This window comes from Coccinella septempunctata, chromosome 2, assembly GCF_907165205.1.
Source record: "Coccinella septempunctata chromosome 2, icCocSept1.1, whole genome shotgun sequence".
NCBI classification, from domain to species: Eukaryota; Metazoa; Arthropoda; class Insecta; order Coleoptera; family Coccinellidae; genus Coccinella; species Coccinella septempunctata.
The window spans coordinates 2,247,157-2,267,938 of record NC_058190.1 but is presented as its reverse complement, the minus strand read 5'-3'; the positions used below and the strand labels follow the sequence as shown (position 1 = coordinate 2,267,938).

Below are 20,782 nucleotides of genomic sequence, written 5' to 3'. Positions count from 1 at the left end.
GAATCCAGTGGCGTGCTCGCCTTTTTAGCAGGATTTTTAATTACGAAGCTATGTCCCAAAGTTATGTTTTTTTAAATGGGAACACTAGTTTTCTATGCAATTTTTACTGATTTCAAAAATATAAAACATCATATGGTTTGTATCAATATAAATAATGGAAAATGGTCAAAAACACTTTTTCCCAATATTTCTATGGTTTCAACTTTTGACGAGCACAGAAAAATAGAGTTTCCTATAACAAAAGCAGTCTCCTTCCGGCAATGTCATTCTTTCTATGCTTTTAACCAATTTTCACGAAATTTAAATCAAGATATATTTCATATATTTTCATAATAATGAAAGGACTTATAGAAAGAGACACTGGTAATCATACGATGCTATATTTTTCTATGCTCATCAAAAGTTGAAACCATAGAAATATTGAGATAAAAGGTTTTTGACCATTTTCTATTATTTATATTGATACAAACCATATGATGTTATATATTTTTGAAATCAGTAAAAGTTGAGCTTTCAAAAAATTGCACAGAAAACTAGCGTTCCCATTTAAAAAACATAACTTTGGGTCATAGCTTCGTAATTGAAAATCCTGCTGAAAAGGCGAGCACGCCACTGGATTCTACGTAAAAAAGTGCCTGTATAATGTTTCAATTTCAGAGCTCTATCATCAGTATTAGCGGAGATATCAATTTATTTCGATATCGCCATTTTTCCACTTTTTGCTTATAACTCGAAAACAAAAGAAAGTGGCCAAAAATGACTACTACTATTGTTAGTTTCTCAGAAAAAGAGAACGAGAATGGGGTATCAGATTTTGTGTATCTCCTCTGGTTTAAAAACTGTAGTGCTAAAACATCGAAATTTGCCCACCCTGTACATGTATAGCAAAATCTATTTCAGCCATAAAACCCCATTTTTTCTAAAAGTACTGGGCTGGCCGATGCCAATTTGTAGAATATCTTGAGAACCATATGGAATTTTTAATCTCCACTGCTAAAAGCATCACAAACCTAGCACAATTCAGCTCAAAAAAAAAAAAAATTTATCAAAAGGTGCCTGGTCAGCTTGACTCACATTCAATTCAAATTTAGGCAGGTTTTTTTTTAGTAGCATGGCTCATCAACTAGCATTCAGTGGTCCATAATGGATAAACGTATTCCTCTGGCGACCCAATTATATCGATCAATCGAAGCCCTCTTACGTTAATTTTCGAAAGTATACTCACAATTGGAAAATCCTGTCAAAAAATAAATACATATCCCTAAAGCCGTAAAAACGCCTCCTCCCAACATACAAAATAATGTTTCATATTCGCTGATAAAACCTCCATAATTGCTTCGATATTTGTATAACACGATCTTTCTTCTCTAACCTACAATCTAAAATGGAAGACCAATGGAAAACGCTTTCCTCAAAGCGCTACCCGAATCATAGATACCTATGACGCCGAAGAGAACACCCAGGGCTATGATAAAATAATCGAATACCATCGTTCTCGTGTCCATGAAACTCCTCTTGAGCTTGAGGTGAAAGTAACAGGGCCAAATGAAACTCAACATGGTCCCCGTGAAGCTCCCTATGAAACCCATGAGGATGGAAAAATGGGGTATGAAACAGGCCATCATTATCGTGAACGTCACGACGCCTACTCTCCAAGCAAGACCCCATACCTTGAGCTCGCCGTCCGTATCCCAAATGGTCGGGAAACGAGTTTTGGGCTTTCCCCGAAAAAAGGCCCGTTCTAAAAGCTCGCAGGCCGCGTAATACGGTAAAGGGTAGCTGAGGATGGCCTTGACCACGAGACAAATATTGACCAAACCTTTGAAACCGGCCGATGGTAGGTTGTTGGTGATGACCTGTTGCGTGTCGTTCTGGAAGGTGAGGAAGCAGACGTAGCCGAATAGGGCCTTGAAGACGGCAGCCCACACGTGGGACCAATCCAGCATCCATTGGAATTTGGACGGGTCGATCATGTTGCCCTCTAGGGTGGGTAAGAATATTTGCGATGTGTAGGAGAAGACGATCACTCCCAAACTGATGGGAAAATTCTCCATGTCCAGCGTCCATTTGACCTTGCCCCAGCCCCAGTCGCCGATGTAGAGCAGGCAGTATCCGATGATTATTGCATTGATGAAGATGTGCGACATGGTACACCAGAAGGATAGTAGGCTGACGCTGGTTAGGGATTTCAGGAAACCTGAAAAGTATTTCACGTATATTATTACCTTGTCCTTGATTGAAGTCTTCGATTTATTACATCCCAGCAAACACTAGAATCCAGCCACGGAAACTGTACAGGGTGGGCATAATTTGTTGTCTACTGAGGGGATCTCGAGAGCTATAAGAGCTAGAATAAGACGGATGAAATATGTCCGAGCTCCTATTCAGAGAAACAAAGAATGGTGAAAACCGTAGCCTCCTACGATTATTCGTTTTTGAGTTATTAGCAAAAAATTAGATTTTGACGATTTCGAAAAATTCTCATAACTTTTTGTCTTTGAAATAACAGATCTGAAACTTGAACCTTTTTAGGTACTTTTTAACGTAGAATCTACTGATAAAAGGTATTTTTCCAACTCAAAAATAACAAATTCAATAAAAGTTTGCATTAAAAAAAAAGTTCTCTTGATGATTCGAAAAGAGAATTTTTTTTGAGCTCGTTAGAAGATTCTACGTAAAAAAGTAAGTAAAGAAGGTTCAAAGTTTCAGATCTGTAACTTCAAAGACAAAAAAGTTATGGGTGGGCATAATTTGTTGTCTACTGAGGGGATCTCGAGAGCTATAAGAGCTAGAATAAGACGGATGAAATATGTCCGAGCTCCTTTTCAGAGAAACAAAGAATGGTGAAAACCGTAGCCTCCTACGATTATTCGTTTTTGAGTTATTAGCAAAAAATTAGATTTTGACGATTTCGAAAAATTCTCATAACTTTTTGTCTTTGAAATAACAGATCTGAAACTTGAACCTTCTTAGGTACTTTTAAACGTAGAATCTACTGATAAAAGGTATTTTTCCAACTCAAAAATAACAAATTCAATAAAAGTTTGCATTAAAAAAAAAGTTCTCTTGATGATTCGAAAAGAGAATTTTTATGAGCTCGTTAGAGGATTCTACGTAAAAAAGTAAGTAAAGAAGGTTCAAAGTTTCAGATCTGTAACTTCAAAGACAAAAAAGTTATGAGAACTTTCCGATATCGTCAAAATCTCATAATCGAATAATCGTAGGAGGCTACAGCTTTCACCATTCTTTGTTTCTCTGAAAAAACAGCAACCCTGTAGAGCGTTGGTGCACTTGTAATGCAGCGACGGTACATGGGCGCCCGCAGAAATTTTTCTCAGGGGGGGCAAAATATCATCCACGGTTAGTTTTACTGAAAGAAAAATTTCTCTAACGGTGAGTATCGAAAAATTTTCAAAAAGATGGAATCAATAAAATGATCGTCAAGACCGAACGGCTGCATCGAGCTCCATAAAATCTTCAATGTTAGAAATATGGCCGACCTTTTATGCGCAAGATGCAATATCTAGTAATTTTGAATTCTTGGGCAAAATATTGAGCAAAGAAAAAAGCATTTCATTTTTTTTTTGAGAATCCCGTTTCAAGGGCTGAAATCAGATGATCTAAATATTGGATGAATATAGATTTTTTCGAAGTAATTTTCAGCTGAAGATGCTTCATAATTAGGTATACATTTGTCTATCGATATTCATGGTTTTCCAATCTCTATATTTGAGACTCTGAGCAACAGATGATGCTTTGGAAAAAATTTCTATATATATATATATATATATATATATATATATATATATATAAATTTATGTGACGTTGAACATCTACAAAATTGATAAAAACATCTTGTAGTGTATTTGCTATTGGTTCCAATATATTTGAATATTTACTTGCTACCGTTAAACAAACCACAAAAGTGAAAGAGTGTATTGCAGCCCATAATTGAGCAGCTCTTTTTGTTGTTGAAGAATTCATTGAAATTTCTTTTTGAATATAGTTTCAAAGTTTTCAGCGAAAACTCGCAAAGATTTATATCTAGCTGACCAATGAATTTCACAAAACAAAGGATAATGTTGAAGGTGTTGTGCTGAAAAAAAATAAGGCGATCAGAATCTCAGGGGAGGCCATGGCCCCCCTGGCCCCCCCCTGCGGGCGCCCATGCGACGGTACCTATTTCATACTCGAATTTTCAAATTGTTTCAATATAAGTTTGAGCTTTGGAAATTTCAAAATATTTTCAATCTTGATTCTATTATTTTCGTTTACTCGGCATAGTACGATAAATATTGATGTAATCAAACAAAACTTTAATTCATCAAATATTATATGTAGGTATCTATGTAAACAATTTATATCAGATATGTAATAATAAACTATTAAAAATTCAAAAAAAAACCTAATTCTTAAAATAAAGTGGACGCTATCTAATTCATATTTTAACGTTTTGTAAAATAAAAGTATTCTTCATAATATCTCGTATAATGCGCCGTTTTCGAGTACCTAATTTAATTGAGAGGATAGTTTTAATGTCTGAAACTGGTACTTTTTTCAGAATTCAATTCTTGTCTGCATGCCGTCAAAACTTTCATAATACCTAATTTAATGTTCAAAAATTAAAAAGTATCTGTGAAATTTGAAAAATTGGGTACTTTGGCTGAATACAACTCTGTTTATAAGATCCACAGATAGTTATTTTAAAGATAATTTTGTTTCTCCAGAGCTGGCACAGCTCATTATGAAAACTTAAAATGGCTATATGTTTTTATCAGGGCCGAATCGGAAAAAAGTAGTAAAGAAAAAAAATGTTTCTTTTGAACTCAAGAATCCAATGTTGAAATATACAGGTCAATACAGAAACTGAGCAGTAGCTTTCAAATCTATATCTATATCAAATACTGCATTTTTCAGAGAAAACAAAGAATGGTGAAAACCGTAGCCTCCTCCGATTCTTCGTTTTTGAGTTATTAGCAAAAAATTAGATTTTGACGAATAACTTTTTTGTATTTGAAATTACAGATCTGGAACTTAAACCTTCTCAGGCACTTTTATAAGTAGAATTTACGCAATAAAGATTTTTTCCAATTCAAAAATAACAAATTCATTGAAAGTTTGCTTTCAAAAACCAAAGGTACGCCTAATGATTCGAAATGAAAACATATTTTGAGCTGGTCAGTGGATTCTACGTAAAAAAGTGCCTGCAAAAGGCTCAAAGTTTCAGATCTGTAACATAAAAAAATTATGAGAACCTTTCGAAATCGTCAAAATGTCAGTTTTTGCTAATAACTCAAAAACGAAGAATCGTAGAGGAGGCTACGGTTTTCACCATTGTTTGTTTTTCTGAAAAAGAGCTCGGAAATGTGTCATCCGTTTTTTTTAGCTCTTGTAATTCTCGAGATCTCCTCAGTAGACAACGAATTTTGCCCACCCTGTACAGTTGTTACATGTTGTGTTTGGTGGGATACTAATTGATTTATTACTATCCTTAACCGTTCAGAGTATACCACGGTGGGTGGCCTATTAGACGTTTACAAAGAACGGATCATGGATCATTGTTTTGAAAATTTGGGAACTAGAGTTTACAATTCTGATCTATCTGACTAAAATATTCTCAATATTGCGACGTTGCGCTTATAGGAAAAAAAAATTACGAACTTCGGTATTTCAAATGGGACACCCTATTTATTATGACTTTTTTCCTTTCTCTATGCCAATCTGAGAATTTTTGTCTAGTACTTCTCAATACCTATTTTTGATATTTAATACAGAAAATTGCCAAAAAAATGGACCCAATAAAATAGTCCACATAGAAAAGACATTTTAAATTTTAGGAAGCTGAAATTTTGAAAATAGGTCACTGAGATTTTGAGGATAAATTTCGTGTAGAAAAAACTTGGTATGTAATATACATTGTGTTAAAAATTCTTCGTCTTGTTACTCGATGCAAAAACAGAAAAAAATTCGGAACACCTTACTTTTCATCTGATATTTTCAGGAGAAATTAAAATACGCATCTTATGATGTATTGTTCCAATATGGAAAGCTCATGGTTTCGGAAATAAAGTCAAATTTCTATGAAAGTGAGGGTTTGTCTCATTCGTATAAAATAGGGAGTTACCTACTCGAGCGGGTCAGATTAATATAAGGGGAGATACCTTGGACCTGTAGAGTACCTCTACCAAAAATCAGATGACCTATATTTAGACCTGTATAATTGTCTAGGATAACCTATCAGAATAGTAAAAAAAAGCGATCATTGTACATACTCGAGCGTGTCAGATTGAGATAATTGTGGTTAATTACAAGTTGAAAAGTATACATTCTCTTAATCTAACAATTAAAGCGTGACGAAAATGTGTGGGAGGGCGCCAAACTTGCAAAAAAAAAGTCACGTGTACATTCCCAAGTGCGGTGCCTGTTTTTCTTATTTTGAAGCTAATGATTCAAGCATAACGGAAAAAATATAATCAGACAGTTTCAGCAAGTCGAAACAATAAAAATTGGCCACAAAGGTCACAAAAATCGGCTTTTGTGAATTATCTTCTCTCCTGGGCTTCAAATTGTTTTTGCATTCATCATAAAAGTTGTAGAGCATAACATTTTCTACCAATTTTGTCCGAAGCAATTTTTTCTACATTCGAAAGTTTCTGAGATATATGGCGATGAATGTACGTTAGACTGGGTTTCTACATTGACCTTGGCCTTTCGCACGTGTGGCTAAGCTTCTCGCTCTTATCGAACTTTAACTCGAAAATGGTTGAGAGTATGCAAAATTGCTTGAGACAAAAGTTGTGTAGAATTTTATTATCTACAACTTTTATAATGAATATAGAAACGATTAGAGGTACAGGAAGGGAGGTATCTGAAAAATGGCTTGTTGTCTTCTTCAAACTGTCAGATTAAGAACATCCCCGCTGATAAGTGTCAGATTAATGGGTCAATACGTCTGCAACACCGAGATTAACCATCTGTATGAAAATCTGAAACGCTCGAGTATGTAAAGTAACGATTTTTTTCCATTTTCAATTAACCGCTGTGTTCTTGCGTCACGTCCGAATTGTCAGTTTCTTGAAAAGTAGCTTCCTTTAGGTCCAACTAACATATCTTCTAAAAATCTGACACGCTCGAAAATTTTTTTTTAGCATTTTCAATTCTCGTACGTCCAGCCCCACCACGTGAACTGTCAGATTAACATGAAATTATTATCAGAGGCACGTAGGATATACAGGGTGTCCGGGGAGTAACTGAACATACTCATACCAGAGATAGAGTTGGACTAGCTGATTACGGATTGACTATAAAAAATTAATTTCTGGATTTCCCTAGAAAGCTACAGGGTGATTTTCTAACTTCATGGAAATACTTAGACCATCATAAAATCCAAAGGTATTGACGGATTTTATTGAAACTTAGGAGGTTATTGACACATGCTAAGGTGAAGTTAGAAAGATATCAATTATTTCATTATTCCAGGGCCGAGCTCATTTATCTTCATTTAAAGTGTTCAGGGTTAAAAAAACACTTTGTATTTCGAATTACAAAAAAATGATTCGATTTTTAGAAAGAAGCTAAATAATGCATCAATTTTTGGTATCGCTCAAAGTTGTCACATCAACAATTATTTTTTTATGAATTTATTAATTTGGATAAAGTTCGAAAATTGCAATTTATTTACCTGAACAGGACTTAGTCATCTTGTGTAGGTCGAAAATAAATAATAAATTTTCTTAAAAAAGTCACTGAAGGTGAAGAAGACTAATAATTTGTTGATATACTGGGTGGCCACCCCTGACACGGATTTCACTTTGAGGGAGTAAATGAAGGTATTAAAAAAAAAATTGGTGATGTGTATAGGGTATACAGAAGCATATTTCAAAATTATTCTTATGTATACCGGGTGTTCGACAACAATGAAATAGACCAAAGTTACACTTCTTCCAGTCAAGAGAACATCTGATAAACAGAATAATCAACTGTTGCGATATTTTAATAAATAATGGCGATATGATTCGGAAGGCTGTATCCAATTTGAAAATTCGGCAAGAGAAATGTATACAAGTTAATGGTTTTCATTTCGAACCACTTTTGAAATAATGTTGACTCAGCAATTTATTCGTTTCTATTTTCATTTTTATCAGGTACTCTTTAGTGTATTTTAGTTTTTTTCATTTGATATTGTTTCGTTATTGAAGTGCTTATTGAAGCTCTGAACTTTTTTATAAATTTTCTACTAATACTTCTTCTTCTTTATATTCAAACATGAGATTTTCAGTTCTCTCCATGGTGAAAAATTCAATTTTTCGTACTTTATCCAAATTCAAAAATTCATAAAAAAATAATTGTTGATGTGACAACTTTGAGTGATACCAAAAATTGAAGCATAATTTAGCTTCTTCCTAAAAAGCGAATCAATTATTTGTAATTCGAAATACAGAGTGTTTTTTTACCCTGAACACTTAAAATGAAGATTAATGAGTCCGGCCCTGGAATAATGAATTAATTGATATTTTTTTGACTTGACTCCAGCATGTGTCAATAACCTTCCAAGTTTCAATAATATCCGTCAATAAGTTTGGATTTTATGATGGTCTAAGTATTTCCATGAAGTTGGAAAATCACCCTGTAGCTTTCTAGGGAAATCCAGAAATTAATTTTTTATACTCAATCCGTAACCAGCTAGTCCAACTCTATCTCTGGTAAGGGTATGTACAGTTATTCCCCGGACACCCTGTATACAGTAGGTATCTTAATCTGACACGCTCGAGTATGAAAACCTGCAGACGCTTTCCCCACCGCTGAAAGTGCTTATTAAGTGCATATACATCATAGAACCTTTTTTCTTTTTACTATCTTATCTCTTATCTTCAAACTCCACTAGGTCTCCACGACGCTCGAGTAAATCCCGATTTAGTATCGTCGGCTCCCCAACTATAAACTGTCTAGTTTTTTCGTACGGGTTTTTTTTTTCAATTTAAGGTTTAAACTGAGATGAAGCAATTAACTTTCAATCACAGATTACAGAGTAAATCTGTGCTTTCAATTCCTTGCCCGTCTACTCACCTAAAGGTAACAGCAGTATTCCAATCAGCATCATCCACGACCTAGTACCGATGGACCCAGTTGGAAATGTCCCTTTCATCAAATCCCCGCATACCACAACATACAAGATGCATGTCATGAGCAGTTCTATAATTTGGGCGATGTTCACTATTCTACCGCCATATTTCCTTCCAAAACATTCCTTTGCTATGCCTACGTAAGAATCCCTCACTCTAACCATCTTTCCAGTTTGCATGTCCAACTCGTAGAGGCATTCCACGAGGATTTTGCCAGTGTAACAGCAAATGTATGCGATTCCAATCATGGCGGCTATAGCCCAATAACCTCCTCGAAGGACGGCGAAGGGCAATGACACTATGAACATTCCCTGAAAACGTAAATCGCTTCATTAGAGATGCCATATGAAATAGGAATTGAATGGTTTGAAAATTCGCATGATACAACCGGAAGTTCAAGGCAATATTTCCAGTCTTTAAAATTACTATATAGCGTTCGAAAAAATTTGTCGTCAAGTAGGCTAAGGAATGTTAAACATTGATATTCGATGTCTGAACGTAGGTCTTTTCTTGAATTACGAGGATGTATTGATCTCTAGTTACACTAGACCACTTCCATGCATAAAAAAAATATTGCGTTACCGTAGCAGAGAACAATAAGTCATTAGAAGTGTCAGTGTGAAGTTTGAGGTCAAAAAAGTAAACCAGAGTTACGCAATAAATTAAAAGAAAGAAGATGTCCACAGTGAAAATCGAAAAATTGGAGTATAGAGAAATCATCAAATGCCTATATTCAAAAGGGTTAAGAGGTAAGCAGATTTACGAAGATATGCTTAATACCCTGAGAAATTGGACTGCAAGCTTCGAAAGAAGTAAATTTTCCATTAAAGACGATGACCGATCGGGAAGGCCAGTTTCTGTGTCAGTCCCCGAAAATGTCGATGCAGTTCATGACATCATTTTATCAGACTGTCGAATTGGGCTAAAACGAGTATCTGAAGCACTGAATATTTTATACGAACGCGTTCATCATATAGTTCATGTCAATTTGGAACTGAGAAAAATTACTGCAAAATGGACCCCCTAATGTTTGAATGTTGACCAAAAGCGTGCAAGGGTAGCAGCATCGCGTTCGATCTGTGCTCGATTTGAAAACGATGGAGACTTCTTAAACAGACTTGTTGCTATAGATGAGACTTGGGTACATTTCTACGATCCAGAAACAAAGCAACAGTCGATGGAATGGCGACACTCTGGTTCTCCAAGACCTAAGAAGTTTTGTGTCCAAAAATCTGTTGGAAAAGTTCTTGCCTCAGTTTTTTGGGATTGCAATGATGTAATCATGATTGATTTTTTGGATAAGGGTAGAACAATAACCGGAGATTACTATTAACGGAAAAAAATTAAAGAGAAAAGACGCGGAAAACTATCCAAAGGTGTTTTGTTTTTGCAGGACAACGCCCCTGCCACAAATCTCATGTTGCCATTCAAAAAATTCGTGATTTAGGGTTTACTAGAACACCCCCTTTATTCACCAGATTAGGCTACATCCGAGTGTAATCTCTTTCCTCAACTGAAAAAAAGTTTATAAGGTCGTAAATTTTCTTCCAACGAGGAGGTAATAAAAGCTGTGGAGGACTGGTTTGCAGAGCAAGAAAAAACATTTTTTTTAAAAGGTCTAGAGACATTGCATGTTCGCTGTAATAAATGTATCCAATTAAGAGGAAAATATATTGAGTAGGTAATAAAATATTTTGACATTGAAATTTTGTTTGGTTCTAAAGTAGGAGGTAGAATTTTTCAATATATCCTTGTAATCAACTCATCTTCTGGAATTAAGATAATATCATACGAGAAGGAAGTGATACAAGAAACATTAATTTTGCAAAAACACCCTGTTACCCGTGAACGAAGCAAGATATCTATGATCTGATATGTATGATATCTAACTGATTCGAAAGAAAGATTGGAGGTTCTACAAGATTTTTCTCCAAGTCCTATAGTCGTTCAAATGGGCATCAAGTTTGGGACACCCTGTACATAATTGGAATCGAAATCAAGAGTTGCTCCGCCACTTCGATTTTTGATTCAAGGGGGACCACTTTCAAAATTAAATTCAAAACCGTATTGCTTCAACCCTAAGTGTTACAAACCCAATACCCATAAGGTATGTAATGCCTCATTTGAAAAGCCTTTGAACCATGAGTTCAGTATTTTTAATTTTTTGCATCGAATACTCAAAGGTTTTTGTCATTTAATCTATATTCGTTTTCGAAATACCTATTCACATTTAAATTTTAAACAACTTTGGTTTTTCACTTTAAGCATGCTGATAAATCTGCAGTACGCACTGGATATTTTTGATGAATAAAGAAATTACTTCAATTCTTTCTGACAACAGTTTTATTTTAATTTGGACATTTGAAAACGTCATTATTCAACCCATAGCAACAAAGGTGAGTTGACGTTTATCCATATCCAGTGGAATATTTTTTTTTCTGATTTTGATATACATGGTGGGCTTTTTAAAACGAAACAGGCGAGATAACGGGCGGAATAAATTCATTTCGAAAAAATGCTCGGACACGTCGATTTTTGTTTAGAGGGGGACAACTTTTGAGGTCAAATTCACAACTATATCGCTTCAACCCTTAGTGTTAGAACAACAACCCCTAAATTTTGAATAGGAAAGATAGGGCGAGTGATACCTCATTTGAAAGGCCTTTTTATTCTGAATTCAGCGTATTAATGTTTTTCTCATTCATTGCATTCGATTTCGAGTATTCAATTTTGAATTTCGTACAGTACCAGTCATTCCGCTAACCATGCTATGTGAAATCATCAATTATTTGACTAATTCATTCTGTGGTTACGATGGTAACCGTTAATTGTCAACATTAGACAACGAAATAATTATTATTGGTTATTACATACTTTCTTCAACAATTAAGGTGGTTGTCTCGTCTGTTTCGTTTTAAAAAGCCCACCCTGTATAAAGTAACACTTTTTAAAACTCATTGACGTTTTACTTCTCGTAACCAGTTACGAAAAGTAAAATATTTCGCAACTGATGATGGGAAGATACTTACTTCCATAGTAACGGTGTGAAAAATAGAATATTTCCGTCACTATAGACGATTTGAAATGAATCTGCGAAGGGCGCTTGCATAGATGGTTTTTTAATTCTAATTCATAGCTACATTCAATTGAAAATTAGAAGAAATATTGTGTGAAACACGTTGGGAATCACTATTTTTCGTATTTCGCGTTCTTTTCCGCAACGAGCTCATTACGAAAATAAAGCTTTTTCCAACTGGTTGCACAAATAACTATTCATTTCAAGTGAAATAAAAAATAACATGAACATGACTTGATAAACGTCATCTTGCTCTTGTTGCTATGGATTCAATAATGCCCTAGCAACAATCAATGAAAGTGACACGTTTTATGTTTTATTTGATAAATTAGATAATATTCGGGAAAGTGTTATCATTTGTCCAAAGATTAGAGAGATCTTTGATTTGAATCCTTATCAAAATGGAATACAATTTTTCATTTCCTTTCGACATTTAAAAACGACATTATTCAACCCACAACAAGGGTAAGTTGACGTTTATCAACTCAGTGAAATGAAATAAATTTAATTCACGAGTGAAATAAAATAACATGATCATGAGCGAATGAACGTCATCTTGCTCTTGTTGCTATGAATTGAATAATGCCCTAGAGACAATTATACAGGGTGTTTTCAAAGGTGAGACTTTTTTTGAGAGAAGGTGGAACTCATCAAAATAAGTCGTTTAACCAAAAATTGTCTATATAAAATATCCGAGATGGCGGAGATACAACCCCTGGAAGATCGACAAAATTTCATTGAATATCAAGTACAGGACTGTGGAAGGTGACTCCGGCATCGCAAAAACGAAACAAAACATAAACATATAGCTGGACAATGAATGGTTCAGTACAAAGTTCGTCGGATTAGATGCATCAGGTCACTTTTGAGAGAATCATAATAATTGTTGTGTCGTGCAATTTAGGGTGAAAAAAAATGTTGAAAATCGAGGCAGTTTCATGAAAGTGCTTATGTTAGTTATGTTGAAAAGGTGCTATGATGTTTCCCCATTTTATCCCATTTTTACGACGATTGTTGGAATGTTCGAACAAGAACATTGTGACGCCCAATGTGAAAAAGTTCGTGAATAATATAGACGAATTTTATTAGTGAGATTTTGAAATATTATTCTATTTTTAACACTTGTGTCCTAAGTCTCTTCTGTCAGTTGGTACCGAAATGAGCCATTTCATAAAATCGTGTAAGTAACTAAAAAATAATGAGAACAATTGTGTCGTCTGGTTGCAAAACCGGCCAACTCCTCAATTTTCGGAGGAAATTTCTGTTTATTTTACTAAGTCCTTTACTAACATTTCCACCCATTGGCAATGAGAAACCATAACAAAACCGGTCAACTCCGTGCGTTTTGGGGGTTAGAAAACTCCAATGTGCTGCAAAAGCGGCCACATCCACTCGTCAGTGTTTTTCAAAACAGTTTACTCAACCTAAAATAAAGTTCAGTTACACAGAAACATTGTGAATGATTTTTCTTGGCTAAAACCCCGCTATTTGATGTCAATTTTATAGATATTTTAAGCTTTAGTTTGTTGCAAAACCGGCCAACTCCAAAGTGGGTTGCAAAACCAGCCAAATCCTAACTATAATTTTGAATTTCCCCCTCCCAGAACCTTCCCCCAGATTCTCTTATGGTGCTCTAAAACCTACTATCCTAGTGACACATTAATAACAAGAGATTTGGATCCTATGTCCAATTCCCTAGTTTTGACAAAAAATCGTCTCTCCTGAAAAATTTTCTGTTATGGAGATGACCGGTTTTGCAACCAGACGACAGAATTTCTAAGTTTCCATTTTCATTATCACGTAAATATCGAACGAGCCAATATCCTAAACGAAAACACATGGTCGAATCAGGATCAGGAGATAAGATTTTCCCACTGCTTTGCGATAATTCTAACGGTCTAGGGTCTTATTAGGATCTATTTCAGTAATCATTTTTTCAACTTTGTCATTTTGAATAGGTGATATTCGGTGAAACGCTTCATTTTGACCAGTTACTGTTAAAAAAAAACGCCTCACCTTCAAATACAGCCCGTATAATTCTCTGAGAAGATAATTTGAATCCGAATCAAAATGGAATAATATTTTGTATACAACATATGTGAGTCACAAATTCTTGTTCATTCTAAGAAATAAACTATTGCTTCTCAAGAATAAACATGGTATTAACCTAATTATTGTTAATAAGGGAAACAAAATGTAATATTTTGATGGCATGGTCGAAACCATAGAATAAATTAGTGAAAATTTGATTGATTCATACAGCATATTTAACGAAAGGACCAATTCTGAATTCTGTACAAAATTTAAATTTGAATTACTCGAAAACGAAGAAATTAAATGAAATAAAAACAAAAATGCTTAACACTAATAGAGTAAGATCCCAGAGCAACCAGACATAACACATAACTTATTTTCACACAGATGAAACTCTAGGATCTCAGTAGAGTCTTATGTGCTTTGAATACCTTTGAACTTGTGGAGCTTGCCTAGTGACACCTGGGCAGTTACCAGGGAGTATGAGACTATGGTAACTCGGTTCCCTTTCACAATCTGTTTGGAATCCCTTTACTGTATACCACTTGGAGTTAGCTAACCTGCTAACTCCATAATCTTTGCTGTATACTATACATTGCTCGCACATGGCACATACACATACCTGAGAGAATCAACTCTTGCATATACAGGGTGTCCCGTAAAGACCACGTCGAACGAAAACGGAAAGTAGATCAGAATGTGCTCTACCTGATGTGAAAAAATCGTTTATATGAAAGTCTCACAGTTTTCGAGATATCTGATGTTTTATGAAAATGTTGAATTTTTTAACTTAAAATGCTCGTTCTCTCTTGGGGAAGCGCTACAATTAAATACTTTTCGAATCAGTTTTTTTTTCCGTAAATTTTGTTGAATGATTACTTCAATTCATGCAATGAAAAATACCACAAAATATTATACAGGGAATCTGAAAAAAAAAATTAAAATTCATGTTCTGAAGGAAGTGTATTTTTGTGCTGAATTCTATCTGACGTGGTATTAAAAATAAAACGCAAGACCTTTTCTGCATATTACGTTGAGAAGTTGCTCATTTTGTGAGGATTCCGAAAAGGTAAAATACAGGTGATAACCTTCTTCACGAAAAAAGATATTTGAATGTTTTTCGAGAATGGAGCATTTCTGTGAAAAACTGATTTTGTCACCTTTTCCACAAATTCTTTCATTTTGCAGATTCTGCTGTAACATATTGAATAATTCTCTTGAAAAATCTCAGTTAGTCCTTAAATTACTTATAAAATGAAATTATTCATTAATTGCAATGATATAATGTAATAACGCACAGGACCTTCAACATCAACAAATCTATTGTGAAGAAACTTTATGAAAATATCAATAATAAAAATTCAGGATTTTTATTAGAGCAAATGCTTAAAATGACCACCCCCTTCGCCAATACATGCCCTGCATCTATTGAGAAATGACCTTTTCAAACCATACAAACTTCTCCCCGCTATTTTGGCTGCTGAAATACGAATGCGGTCCCTAAGTTGTGCTTCATCTCTTATAGGATTCGAATAAATTTCATTTTTTAAAAAACCCCAGTAAAAAATCCAGAGAATTTGAGTCTGGTGAATCATTTTGAATCGCATCACATCATATCGATGTTCGAGAGTTCTTTAGGCAAAGAAAAAGAAATAAAAAAACTCAGTCAGTGAATTAGCATCTAAATAACATTTTATTGATTTGTTGATTGATTATTTTCAGCAGGAAGTGCAAAATGAAAGTATTTATGGAAAAGGTGACAAAAATCAGTTTTTCATAGAAATGCTCTATTTTCGATAAACATTCAAATATCTTTTTTCGTGAAGAAGGTTTTCACCTGTATTTTACCTGTTCGGAATCCTCACAAAATGGGCAACTTTTCAACGTAATATGCAGAAAAGGTCTAGTGTCGTTTTTTATACCACGTCAGATAGAATTCAGCACAAAAAAACACTTCCTTCAGAACATGAATTAAATTTTTTTTTTCAGAATCCCTGTATAATATTTTGTGGTATTTTTCATTGCATGAATTGGAAAAATTGCAAAATCTACGGAAAAAAACTGATTCGAAAAGTATTTAATTGTAGCTTCTGCAAGAGAGAAAGCATTTTAAGTGAAAAAATTCAACATTTTCATAAAACATCAAATATCTTTAAAACTGTGAGACTTTCATATGAACGATTTTTTCACATCAGGTAGAGCACATTCTGATCTACTTTCCGTTTTCGTTTGACGTGGTCTTCACGGGACACCCTGTATACAACACATACTTATAAACAATAAACTAACTGACTGCATTCATAGTCCCTTGTTAAATCAGATACAATAGGATAGTATTTTCTTTCGAATTCTTAAATAGTCTCTTATTGAAAGAATAATTTTGTTATATTTTCGTAGATGATGCCAGGTTTGCAGCAATCGATTGCAGTACAGTACAGTCTCGATTATCCGAAATAGTGTACCAAAGTGATTTCGGATAATCGAAAGTTTGGTTAATCCAAATTTTTTTTTGGAAAATAGGAGTTTAGGATGCCTGTATGTATCATATGATCGAGAAGAAAATAAGTAAAGTTCATTTATTTTTTGTGCAGCTTCAAAGCGTCTGTCAAGAGTTTTGTCCCATAGAAAGTGTCTGTCACTTATAATACCTATAACTTCACAAAAAAATATTCTTTAAAACATATATAAAAATCAGCCATGTGAAAATAAGTTAAGTAACACTTATTTTTAGTTACCTTTGCCACCTGGTATCTGTCCAGGTGTCACTAGGCAAAGTCCACAAGTTCGCAGGTATTCAAAGCACATGAGACTCTACTGAGATCCCAAAATTTCACCTCTGTGAAAATAAGTTGTGTCTGGTCGCCCTGGGATCTTGGACTATAAGGATTGCAGAAATATGGTAGTGAATTTAATCTTAAAAGTTATCCCTCTTGAATCGGAAATCGACTTGTGGGAACATCTTCTCCAAAAAAATTCATTCCGTCTGTTTCTTTTTCGAAAGCACAGCCTGTATGGCCATTGAAACAAAAAGAAAATACGTATACTCCATTCACATTTATTTTAGCAGTCGGTTGTCCATGGCCACTTTTTCAAGTTTTTATAACTGGAGTAAGGTTGGCACTCATGAAATGTCGTTAATGTCATAACGCCGTTGCCACAACTAATATCAATTTTTATTACGAAAATGCCGAAAGTGATTGAAAAAAGAGACAGGTTTTCAGGAAGTGCTGTTTAGAATTCAGGTCCGCTCATTCAAATAGTTATACCCTGATATTCTACAATCCACAATACGTCAGACGGTAGCGAACATATTCAATGTAAGAGAATTTATATAATGTTTCATCTGAATCTAAACGAATTATATTTCAGCTGAATATTTCCGCAATCAGAAAGATTGTGAATGAAAAGGATGACAAAGAATTTCCTTCTATTGGGAGACCCAAAAAAATGGTGGCATTTGAGAATTTTATGTTTAAGAATTAATGCGAAAAGTTTACTACAGGATTTTCGATGAATGTCATCGTAGAATAAGTTCCCGAAAATAGATTTTTCTATTTTTCATTTGACTTGTCCTATACATTGTAAATATCTTAAGGTACAAATAAATACCAATGTTTTAAGATAAACACCCACAAATACGCGCCAGTTGTCCTGTTAATTGTTTATTCATGTGAAATTTTTGTTCGAAGGTGAAGTTCATCTTGACTTGAAACTTCCTTTAATTCCTTTTACTTATATTGATGCAAGATGATTTTTGTTGAAGAATTTAACATTCTTGTAATTATCTGTTGATTCCTTCGGGACTTACCCATTCCCAACCACTGCATCATATGCATTTCGTCTTTGGGTTAATATTTTTCAAATCTACAACTGATTTAACGTATTCAAACTTTAGCTGAAGAAGATAACGAACATTAACTCTCCTCAAGCTAGTGCATATTATGGTATTATACTGATCTCTTATATTTTCCATGCAAATAACTGGATTTGGTATGCCTTCAATCAGTTTGTATAAACTTCCATTATGTTCGTCACATATTTTCCGAAGAGATTCGACATTGTGATAAAATACGTAATGACAGAAACTTTTACTTAGAACGGGCAACATAGCGTTGATTTAAAACCCAAAAATTTTTTGACAAGCTTCATCACCCCACATTTTCGTACTATACAGAGTGGAATATGTCAAATTTCCATGGCCAACCGAGTGCTAAAATAAAAGTGAATGGAGTATATTTGATTCTGCTGGCACTTTATAACCACAGAATGATAGAACATAAAATTAAAAAATTTCTCATCCTATCAAGTTCTATGAACACCCGTCATAAATTAAATTACCTGAATGGCATTCGTCACGTTCCAAGCCGCCTGATATTCGTTGATTTTCATCTCGCTCTTTCCCTCCACGAAGTCCGAACCTTCGGAAAAGTCCATGGAAGACATCCTGCTCTTCTCCTGCTGGTACGAGCCTTCGTTGAAGGTATCCTCGGCCACCTTCACGTTATTGGAGGCCTCCATGTTCAAGAAGGGGTTAGTGACGCCGGTTTTGTTGCCCGTCATGTTGGACATCTCGTGGTTCTCGTTGACACCGTGCGAGGAGTAGTTTTGCTCCAGGTTCTGGGCGAAATGTACCTTCTCGTGGGCCACCGGTTCCTGTTCCTGTTGCTTGGCGGTTTTCTCCGGCAGGACCTGCTTGACGACCTGGTGGGCCACGTCCATCGCCTCCCAGAAGGGCGGAAGACGAAAATTCGCGAAACGCTTCATTTGGACCTTTTTCTTAAACTATTTCGAACTACACTAATGGAAGACTTTTTATCACTTCGAATCACTACGAATAAACCGCCAAGATGGATGTTTCGGTGAACGAGACGTTTTTGAGTGTTTTCGGTGTTTATACAGGTGGAAGTTACCTTTTTTGAAGGATTCTTTCGGATTCGGGAATGTTATAAGGACTCCATCTTGGCGGTGTAAATCTATATCGGATTGATGCTGCAACAGCATCCCTCGAAAAACGAACGGGAGTTTGCGCGGATCGGAGGGGAATATTGGGGACGTATTGAGCGCCCTTGGTCGCGTTTTTAGGGGGACCAGAGATATAAACTGCTCATCAAAAATTGGGGAATTGGGGTTTTCCGAATTTGCATCTCGATATCTTCTTTTACAATCACATAAACGTAAACTTATAATGATTATAGTAACCTCCCCTGGTTCATCGTGAATTTTTTTACGATTTTTGTACAGGGTGTCCCAAATTCGATGTCCAGTGAGGGTATCCCTGATACTAGAGGGGTGTTAGAGCAAAACCGATGACAGTTTCGTTTTCCGGGTTTTTTCCAGACAAATGAGGAGTGGCGAAACCGTAGAGCAAAAATTGAGATTTTGACGGTAATAAGGGTTCATGTACAGGGTGGGCAAATTTCGATGTTTTAGCACTACAGCTTTTAAACCAGAGGAGATAGACAAAATCTGATACCCCATTCTCGTTCTCTTTTTCTGAGAAACTTACAATAGTAGTAGTGATTTTTGGCCACTTTCTTTTGTTTTCGAGTTATAAGCAAAAATTGGAAAAATGGCGATATCGAAATAAATTTATATCTCCGCGAATACTGATGATAGAGCTATGAAATTAAAACATTATACAGGCACTTTTTTTCCGTAGAATCCAGTGGCGTGCTCGCCTTTTTTGCAGGATTTTTAACTATGAAGCTATTACTCAAAGTTATGTTTTTTTAAATGGGAACACTAAATTTCTATGCAATTTTTTGAAAGCTTAATTTTTACTGATTTCAAAAATATATAACATCATATGGTTTGTATCAATATAAATAATATAAAATGGTCAAAAATCTTTTTTCTCAATATTTCTATGGTTTCAACTTTTGACAAGCACAGAAAAATAGAGTTTCCTATAACAAAGGCAGGCTTCTTCAGGCAATGTCATTCTTTCTATGCTTTTTACCAATTTTCACAAAATTTGAATCAAGATATATTTAATAAATTTTGATAATAATGAAAAGACTTATAGAAGGAGACAGTGGTAATCATACGATGATATATGTTTCTGTGCTCATCAAAAGTTGAAACCATAGAAATATTGAGAAAAAAGGTTTTTGACCATTTTCTATCATTTATATTGATACAAACAATATGATGTCATATATTTTTGAAATCAGAAAAAATTAAGCTTTCAAAAAATTGCATATAAAACTAGTGTTCCCATTTAAAAAAACATAACTTTGGGTAAAACCCGTAATTAAAAATCCTGCAAAAAAGGCGAGCACGCCAATGGATTCTACGGAAAAAAGTGCCTGTATAATGTTTCAATTTCAGAGCTATAGCATCAGTATTAGCGGAGATATAAATTTATTTCAATATCGCCATTTTTCCAATTTTTGCTTATAACTCAAAAACAAAAGAAAGTGGCCAAAAATGACTACTACAATTGTTAGTTTCTCAGAAAAAGAGGACGAGAATGGGGTATCAGATTTTGTGTATCTCCTCTGGTTCAAAAACTGTAGTGCTAAAACATCGAAATTTGCCCACCCTGTAC

The 20,782-nt window shown here is 34.9% G+C and overlaps 1 protein-coding gene across 1 annotated transcript; it reads right to left on the bottom strand.

Annotated features, from left to right (window-relative positions):
• Positions 1-820: 820 nt before the first annotated feature.
• On the bottom strand, positions 821-19,237 carry LOC123307615 (vesicular inhibitory amino acid transporter). Its single transcript, XM_044889998.1, has 3 exons — positions 18,571-19,237; positions 9,067-9,433; positions 821-2,197 (listed from the first exon to the last, which is right to left on the bottom strand). The coding sequence occupies exons 1-3, from the start codon at positions 18,994-18,996 to the stop codon at positions 1,380-1,382; spliced, it is 1,611 nt and encodes a 536-aa protein (XP_044745933.1). The 5' UTR covers positions 18,997-19,237; the 3' UTR covers positions 821-1,379.
• Positions 19,238-20,782: the final 1,545 nt, after the last annotated feature.